Here is a 10,241-nt window from a genome sequence, read left to right as displayed (position 1 = left end):
AACCATTCTCAAAATGATTACAGGAAGCAGATTCTACTGTATTTCAGTTTCAGACTTAATACTAGAACGAGTTTATGCAAATTTTCTGCAGTTATTTGATTTTTCTCATAGAAAAATGTATCGAATAGAAATTTTAATAGCAATAATTCAATGTCATGAATAATTTGTCTACATTCTGGTAGATCCTGAGATATTGCCTGAATGCAATGTCGCAGAAACAATAAGATGCATAAAATTTTAATTGATATACGATGATCGCCCTGCAATAGCCTATATAATGTCAGAAAACGCTTACTAAAAAAATAATAAATCTTTCATTAACGAATTAATTCGTTTTCGAAGAAAGATTGCTTAATTATCTTTATACATATTGGTATGATAAAAACAAAACTAATTTGCTTGTGTTACTTTAATACGTTACGTTATGAGAGGAAATCGAAAAGTCTATGCCAAGTACATTTTTTTTTTTCCTCAAAATCTAGTTGTCATTTAAGAGTTTCAAAATATGTATTTGAAAGCTCAGTTTATACCTTATTTTTTACTTACAAGTTAGTTTCGAATGCGAGTCAAATATTTTTCCCACAAGTTTGTGGATAACACTCTCCTGAACGTGTCCGGTTGCTTATGCCTCCACAGTCGAATTGCTACTTTAACATCGTCGTCACTTTCAACGCACTCACAAGGTGACTTGTTAACTCCTTGACGAGGTCAATGTCGATAATCACAAGATGCCAGATTCAGTTTGTATGGCGGCTGATGTAAAACCACCTGATCTGGACATCCCGGATGCTCTGAACTTCTCACATCACTACTTAAACCTCGCCGCGATAGACAATTGACTCCGAACAAAGCACTCAAATCTCGATAAATTTTGCTTGTTTTCTTTCCTGATGATAAAAAAAAAGAATCGAATCACACATATTCCAACGTGTATGTACTAAATTGATCAGTAGCTGAACTGGAAATTTTACTCTCTTCATAAAGCAAAATATGGTAAAGGGACTTCCAATGCTCCTCCATATTTATGACGGTTAAAAATATTATAGTTAGATATATTAAAATTTTCTTTTGTTGTAAACAAATTTAATATCGAATAAGGAAGAAAAAGAGTACAAAATCACAAAGGACATTACAAAAATAGCCAGTGTTTTGATATTTTTTGTCATTGCTTTATTTGTATAATGTACGGTTATTATAGGCCTATAATATAATATAGTATATACACTACTGCCATTTTTTACTTTTCTTCTGTTATTTATATATAATAGAGCCGGGAGAGTATGGCGATCGGTCCAAAAAAATGACTCAATATTTTTACATTTTTTCGACTCAGGGAATCTTAAAACGTCGAGAAATGCAAATATTCGTTTTACCCCCCTCCCTCCGTATGTACGGATGTTAGTACGTGGGTACGATTTTGTCCACCCTCTTTGAATCTTAATAACCCGTGCTTTTTGTCGAAAATTTCTGAATTTTGCAGAGAGATTTGTGTATTAAGGGGATTGATATTATTAAATTTTGATGGTTAAAGGTCGACAGGGTGCGAGATACGACTACGACACCCCTTTAACCATCGACCTGTCGACAGGTCGATGGCTAAAGGGGGTCGTAGTCGTATCTCGAGTAGGGTCGAACTTAATGACGATTATACTCATTATTAGCATTTACAATTTTTTCTTTTTTATAAAACCCATTCCTATTCTCAGAATTAAGCTTTTGCCATTTTAAAATAATTAAAAACATAAATTTAAAAAAAAATAAAATATCGTAACAAATGGCGCCACACGCAGTTTTAAATATTGTTAAGGAAGTTAAAGAAAGCCAGCAATGAGTTGCTTAATATACAATAGTGCAAAATGACAAGTGTAATAGGAAAAGATAAACTGTAAAAAGTGTCTAAAATAAATAGTACTGTATATGTTAATTTAAAATTAATCGTTTCTAGCCAGAACAAACAAAAAGTATTAATAGTTTTCGTATATAGAATTTTCATTTATTGTTCCATAGTAAAACAGTATGTAGGGCCTGGTCTGAGCCCTTAAGCACGGTTTAACGACATGTAACAGCAGCTGCGGCACTGAAATCGACAAAAAAAAACCTGTCATTTTCGAACGCCTGTATTTCCACCGCATCTCACCAGAAAGCGTTGGAGACTGTTTAGACGGCGCCCTCATATATTTGGAAATTTTAGAACTGCAATTACTTTTCGAGAAAAAACGCAGTTGGCTAAAGACTTCTCTATTTCTCCTATCATGTAATGTTTTACACTAGAGTACTGTACTTAAAAAATCATCGCGTTCGGTAATTCGAACTCCCGTCACTTAACACTACTGTATTTTGTTTCGTAAATTTTCAATTTATTGGGACATTTCCACGAATCACTTGTTGCGTAACTACGAGAACAGCTGAGAACAAAATACTATATTAGTCATAGTAGTTTATGTACGATTAAATGATGATTATTATTATTAATCAATAAAAAAATTTCGATGAAAGAAATAATGCTTATTCATATATTTTAAAATCTGGCACTAATTATTCAAAGATTTTAATTCTGGAATTATCATCATTAATAAACGTATAAATTTCATTTAGAAAATGCAGGAAAAAAATTTAAAGTGTATTTGACTTTTTATTTTTATTATTAAAAAAAAGGCATATCACAGTCAGTCAATAAAATGTTTTAAAGCAAATAAAACTTTATCGTTATCTTTGTAAAAAAAAAAACAATAATCATTAAACATTTGGCATGAAATATTTACAGTATGTAACTAACAGCTGTCAGACAATGGACAGACAAATAAAATAGTTTTTGATAGAATTATTTTTTAATTCCATCAAATATTTCGTTTTAATTCAACTTTATATTGTGACAAAAGAATAAATTCTAATGTATAAAAGTTCCAAATTATAAAAAAATTTAAAAAGAATTTTCATTTATAACTCGTTTTATGAGAATTTTTGATATTTTGTGGTGATTAAAACAGAATAAAATACCATAAAATTGACAGAAATTATTTTTTCTTTGTTGTTTCAATTGTTTCAACCAGAGATGAACAAAGTAAATGAAGAGATATTCGAACGATTTCACTATTATTTTGTGATCTTCTTAATCACGTCTGTTATAGATTTAACTTGAAACGAAACATTTCTCCGTTTGGCATGTGATAGTAAGCCATTCCAATAGGAGTGTTTCTTTAAAAATGCAACATCACAACACAGGATGAGCGAGTAACGCACTCGAGTGAATGCTACTTTCAGTCTTTGTTTGTCGTTTAGATATCCGACATTAGAGGAATTATTCGCTCCGGCGCAATATAAAATAATGACGTCTTTCTCACGACCCTGAAAACTATCCACGATATTCACTTCCACTTTATACTGATTTTTGTTTCTCCAGTCGTCGATAGAATCAAAATATTGATTGAAAGCGTGTTTGTGAGTTTGGTGAAACGTAATTACTCCCACCGAACTGGAAGATGGAAGAATTTTTAAAAGTTCTATACACAATTTGCCGACAAAGGCAACTTCCGCCATATTCGAGGTCCTGAATTCGTGATCGCTTAGAATATCCAATAAGACGTAAGGTTTTAAAGGAAAATTAAAATGATTCACTTTTGAATTTAATGGTGACAGTGAACAGGAAAAATTTTCGGAAACAAAACTGCACGTCTCCGAATGCATGCGATAATTTTCCGTTAAACAAAGAATTGGATTCGGTTCCTCCGCCTGTAGAAAATATCTTTGAAATCTCTCGAACAAAGACAATTGTAAACCATATTGTATTCCTATTTTCGAAGTGACCGATGCTGGTAATTGTTCTGGATCACCTATTAACACCAGTTTATTGATTCCGTACTGAAGAGGTATCAAAACTTCGGGTTCCGTACACTGAGCGGCCTCATCCACGATGCAACAAGTGAATGTTACAGAGCTATTTTTACCGTAAGCATTCTCTAACGCCGTATTCCTGCAACCATTCAAAGTAGAGAGTATTATATCGGCTTTGGTTAGGATCTCCATCCTAAGCTTCTGTTTACATTTATTAATATCATTTCTGTTTTGATATAATTCGAATTTTTGATAATAATTTTCTAATTGAGATTCTTTAACTTCTATCGATTGTCTAGAATTGTTGTTAACTTTTTCTCTCTGTATTTCCATCTTTAATCTAGCGATTTTGATTTGTAGCTCATTTATATTCATCTGATCCAGATCTTTTTGTAATTCTTTCAAATTATATTTTACTAATTCTTCAATGAAATAAAACTTTAAATCTCTGTGCACTTGATCACCCTGGCCGATTCGTACGAAACGAACGTTTTTGCCATCGGGTTTCTTCAATTGTGATTTCATCTTTAGGAGTTGTATACCGATCTCGTCCACAGCAACATTAGAAGGAGCTGTGACTAAAAGTTTCACACAATGTTCTCTGTCTTTCTGACACAATAATTGACGAATAATTCCTACTGCGGTGTAAGTCTTTCCAGTTCCGGGTGGACCGTCCAACAAATGAATTTTAGAAAGTGACTGTGACTGGCGAATGCTTTTACATATGCGAGATATCGCTAGAATCTGTGTTGCATTATAATTTTCTTTAAGCGTAAAATCGATCTCTGAAATTTCTTCATAAGAACAAATACTGTAATTGGGTTTAAGAATGTGATGGTGCAGATTACTCTGTGTAAAGTTAAACAAAGCTTCACAGTGTCTTAGCAGAGGTTTTATATAAGAAATCATTTCGATTTTCATTAATTTAGACAGATCCAGATTTTTGTCACGCAATTTCATTTTAACTACGAATGAAATTAACTGAATATTTTCTTCTTTGCAAGCTGGAAGCGTGGTTAGTAAAGAACTAACCACAGTACCGTTATGTGGCTTGTAATTTTCTTGTTTATGCTCTGATATATAACCAAATACCTTTATTACCGCATTTTCTACATTTTGGATTCTTAAATCGACGACGACAATGTTTCCCTCGAACGGATAAGATTCTTTATCGAAAGGTATCTTTGGTGATATTACAGTCTGGCAATTTATAATCATCGTATCCATATAAGTTTTAGTATCAACGACTGCGACGTAAGTACTTTTGCTCTTCTTTTCTAATGTAATTTGCCAAGATCGAAACATACAGTTCCATATCTCCAACAATAATAAATTTATATAAGTGTTAAAATATTCTTGTTTAGAGTTATAACATAGTGCGACCTTTCTTAAGGAAGATTGATCAACAATGGGTGGTGGACTTAGATTATCTTTTTGTTCTAGAAGCCAGTTTGTATTCCACTGTAAAATTTTGGTAATCACATCGTCTAAAGTAGTCATAAAAATTTCTGGAACTTCTTCCAAGGTTTCTTTCGGGATAAATTTTTCCGTTTCTTTTATATTCTCTCTCTGTCTCGGATATTTAAATTCTACTGTACCGTTAGTTTTATTTTCGGTTTTGACGTCATTGGAAAAGCGAACTTTTTTTGTTTTTTTCAGAGTTTCCTTGTAAGTTTTTCTTTTAAAATTTTTGTTGACTTCAGTGTGAAGGACCTTCTTATTTTTGTTTCGAAAATTGGGTTTATCATCCTTTAATTTTTCTTGCGATTTAGGCTTCACATGTTTCTTCACTTCGGTTTCTTTTGAATCAATGGCTTCGGTTTTGGATCGTATTTTTTTTGGAATTTTATAATTTTGAAGGGAATTAAAATTTGAAATTATTTCTTTAGAGGTTCCTTTGACAGGCTTTTCGTTGTTTGTCTCAATACTTGATGTAATGTCGACAATTTTTGATTTCTTTTTGAGTATTTGCACTGTCTCTATTAATTTTCTTTTTACATCAATGCTTATTTTGTCTGTTGTTTTGTCTTTCCATGATTTGGCTTTCTTTGTTGCAGAGGTTCTTGCTGTTGGAAATGATAATTTCATTGATGCATTCTTATTGGTACAATACAAATTACTGTTTTTCTTTTTTGGCTTCTTTTTTAACGGAAGTTCTTTTTTAATTTTTCCTTTTGTCTTTTTTATTCTTTCTGAAGAACTTAAATTGCAGTCATTACCCAGTTTCTGTGAAGGAGGCTCATCGTCAATAATTACTTCACTTTCTACAATACATGCAGCCTTAATATGTGAATCTTTTTCTATGTTTTCTATTGGCAATTGATTGTTAGCACACGATTTCCGAATCGAAAATTCTTGTATATCTTTAATACACTGTTGCGTTTCATGATGATTATTTTCACTGTGGGAATAAAAGTGATTCGATGAATCTCTCCTAGAAGAGTTACGTTTTATCTTTTCGTGAGTATCTTCTAGAAAAGGCGATGAAAGTAACTTTTTCTCTTTTGCACTTTCAACGCTCTTATTCAAATTGTTACTTACGTTGTCCGGAGAATTTATATTGTTAGGTTTTATCTCGTTTGTATTGCTGTGTTCATCACTTTGTACACATCCTGAATTTTTAACATTTTCATTATAATCAAATCCTGATAAATTTTTATCCGGATTTTTACTGTTAAATAACAATATGTCATTTTTTACAATTTTACTGGTCTCTTCTTTGCTTCTTTCACCAACTATTTCTGAAGATTGTTCACATTCCATTTTATTTCTTGGGTGAAGTAGAATGGGAGATTCTTGTATTTCGTTTAATTTACATTTATTTATTTCTACTGACATGTTTCTATTTGGAACAAGATTTTCATGAAAATTATTTGTTATATCTAAGTTGTTTAAAGTTAAATCTTGGATATTATGATCAGCTTCGCAGGAGGATTCATTTAAATATTTTTCCATCGAAAAATTCATTTGTTCAGGAATGTTTATCAGTAAACTTTTCTCGATAGACGCAATAATTTGTAAAATTTTTCCATCATTTTTATGGAAAGAAGTTTTATCTTCTTCCACGTTTGCAATTTTGGCATTGTTTTTTGTGGGTGTTACGTGTTTATTCGAAGTGTTTGATGCATTTCTTTTCAATTTCCAATTTTTTAAATAATAATCGGAATTTTTTCTTTTTGTTTTAATATTGTGGGATAAATACTTCTTATTCCGGCATAATTTGAACATAAAATGCTTTTCTGAATCAGCTGATGCACTTCCTAATCCAATAATATCGGATTCTTGTACACAGTGTACGCTCTTGGTGTCAATTTTGTTGTAGTTAACAAAAACACCATTTGTACTTTGTAGATCTTGTATGATCCATTCGTCGTCTGAAGTCTTTTCGAAGCGAACGTGTTTTCGAGATATGTTGGGACTCTCTTTCAGATGTTTATTGCTACTCCTTCCGATAACGATTGCAGTTTGGTTCAAAGGTATTAATAAACACTTGTCGAAATTTCCTATCCTTAGTAAGAACCATTCTGTTTGAATAATTCTTTCGGAAACCAAATTTTCTGCAACTTCTCCGTGCATTATACCTAAAGTAAGAGAAAGATAAACATTTTAGAGAAACATGCTACAACTTCAATTTTTCGTAAATTTGGATCTTGTCAATTAATATATGCATTCGCAAACGATTGGTAGTAATGCAGAATTTCCATATTGTAACAAATCTCTTAAAACATTATTAACATTTGACGATATATTCAGATTAACATACGACCTACTTCGCAATAGTTAGAAAACGTTCTTTTTATGGTTTGTCAGTTTTTAAAACAAATTTTGGATACTAGAATTAATATATAAAAATTATTTATTTATTTATTTAAAAACGTTAACATTATGACTTGAAATCGCCTCGGTGATAAGCGTATTACAGTAAACTAATCACGAATCAGGTGAATGCTTGACATGCAAATCCATAAACGCATTCTATTGTACACACAGACTGGCCGATGACATCAGCTGTGTTGCTTACGTGCACACAACCAGACTAGCCTGCTTACTACCCGTACTAAACAAAGCGCCATGACAGCTCCGTTCACTTGAGTTTCGATCACAAACAGTAATAGGAAGTTTAAGTTATTGCTTGTATTATTCTTTTCCAGTTAGTAAAAACAACACAAGTAAATTTGGTTAATGTGAGCCTAGGTATACAAAATGGCGGCGCTTCCGGTCGCCCACATCTTGTTTGCACACGCAAATGTGCAAACAAGATGGCGACCGTCGACAATAACCTAAACGCGCCTATATTTAAACTTTTTTAAAACTAAAACATTTTTAAAACGTAAATTTGCTACTTACTGTTTTCCCTGCTTTTGGTTACTTTTCCTACTCTTGGACCAGAAACGAAAAATAAAAAAGTCATCATACTACCTATAAATTCAATCGAAGCATGGACGAAGAGAATTACGAGATTCTATACATCAGTGGTTCGAACAAAATTTGCCTGTATTGTACATAAATTTTACTCCTCTTAAGAACTGCAGTCTTACGATTCACATCTCTCGCCTTTTCATCTACGATAGGCAGCGTCTCCATAGAGGTTGGCACCTGCGATCCACGGCCACCTAGCCTTCCATGTGTCGTTCACGTCGTCTTTCGGGTCGGAAATCACTATTACATATCCTTGGTTATGACAAATTTAACACGTTTAACACACATTTGCACACTTTTAAACACATTTAACACATTTACACACTTTAAACGCAAATTTGAACGACATATAAACCCTTTACAAAATTTTTACCTCACTTACACAATGTTAACACACCTTTAATACACTTTTATGGCATTTAACACGCATTAAACACATTAAGGACACGTTTAACATGTTAATTACCATTGACAAACTTTCCTCCTCGATAACTTTAGACTTCGAGTAAATTGTACAAACTTTAAAAAAACACAGACACTTTTAAAAAATTAGCAACGTGCATAATCCGTCTACATCGTAACCAAAATTCGAAATTCACGTTACTCCTCATGTTTCCTGAACGGAATTTTTTGATGGATATTTGCATACAAAGGCATCATTACTATCAGCGCCATCTACATTTCTTTTCTAAAAACACTTGCCATCGAGGTTACCGGAAGCGCCGCCATTTTGTATACCTAGGCTCACATAAACCGTAAATTTATTAATGCCTGTTCTACTAAGGTAACATTCTTTTATTAGTGTCATTGATAAAAATATTTTAAATATTTCATTTGATTTTTATACCAAAATAAATATTACAAATAAGTCGGATAATTTCAAAATGGTCGGAAAAGACAAGGAATGCTTCAATCATTGCAATCAAATCATGCAATAAATGTTGAGCTGCAAAGGATCAATCTTCGAATCATCTGAAAGCGGTTCATAAAATAATAATCGACAAGGAAACAAATTATCTACGAGCATGAAACACCTTAGACCCTCTTCCTGTCCACCGAAAAAAGCCAATATTTTATGCAAAGCAGTTTAGAAGAAATTATAAACCATTTCTGTAATTTTTACTATATCAATTAATAGCGTCACAACGAGCTCATTCATACGAGTCTCTGCAATAACGGGGATATTCATTACAAAAATAAAAACTTTCGAGTAATCGATCTCATTCACAACTTTTACCACAATGCCAAACGTGAAACTATAAATGGATTGTATTATAGAAAATTTTTTCCTATTAACACTTCAGAGGAGTCGACTAGCAAAAGAAATCGTACATATTTGAATATCAGCGTAAGCAGCAGTGATCTGACACTTTGAACTATATGTATTTTAACATGTATACTTTCTAGACTATACTGTAGAACTTGAGAATTTATCTCAATCAACTGACATAGGTAATTTATATTCTACAAGAAAAAACTATAAAGCAATTTAAAAAATAATTTTGTATTTTTAATAAATGTATAAATTGTATACATTTAGTTACATTTATTAAAGCATAAATGATATATATTTTTTTATAATTAATACAATATTAATAAATTTTTAGTTCTATATTAATTATTGAGATTATTTTAAATAAAAACTGTATAGAGTACAATATTGGTTAACATGCATTAATAATTTTCTAATGTTTTAGTACATTCATCAAATCCTTTATTATTTTCTTTTAGTTACACTTAGAAAATATTTTTTAATACAAGTTGGACTCTCTTGCTATATTAACAAAATCCACAAAATATTTCAACAAATAAATCTAGCGTATTTCTATTACCTTTAAAAGTCTATATTATTAAGTTATCTGGAAAAATATTGTGAGAACCGAGGGGGTTAAGCTTGACCCTACTTATCGGCTTCCTTGTCAGTATGGTCGTAGGAGGACGATTAGAGTAGTGGGGAGGGTTGGTGAGGTCGTGATAAGGTGTCGAGCGTA

At 32.0% G+C, this 10,241-nt stretch overlaps 1 protein-coding gene across 1 annotated transcript; it reads right to left on the bottom strand.

The window, feature by feature from the left end:
- Positions 1 to 3,043: 3,043 nt before the first annotated feature.
- Positions 3,044 to 5,451, bottom strand: LOC136980455 (probable helicase senataxin). The gene has a single exon (XM_067276562.1). The coding sequence runs from the start codon at positions 5,329 to 5,331 to the stop codon at positions 3,094 to 3,096; it is 2,238 nt and encodes a 745-aa protein (XP_067132663.1). The 5' UTR covers positions 5,332 to 5,451; the 3' UTR covers positions 3,044 to 3,093.
- Positions 5,452 to 10,241: the final 4,790 nt, after the last annotated feature.

The sequence above is a fragment of the Centruroides vittatus genome, unplaced genomic scaffold (assembly GCF_030686945.1).
Source record: "Centruroides vittatus isolate TY-2023 unplaced genomic scaffold, ASM3068694v2 contig_7, whole genome shotgun sequence".
In the NCBI taxonomy this organism is placed as follows: domain Eukaryota; kingdom Metazoa; phylum Arthropoda; class Arachnida; order Scorpiones; family Buthidae; genus Centruroides; species Centruroides vittatus.
This window is presented reverse-complemented; position numbering and strand designations above follow the sequence as displayed.

What these genes read in the sequence shown, in the direction of transcription:
- LOC136980455 (XM_067276562.1), bottom strand. Translation starts at nt 5,331, where the DNA reads ATGACTACTTTAGACGATGTGATTACCAAAATTTTACAGTGGAATACA.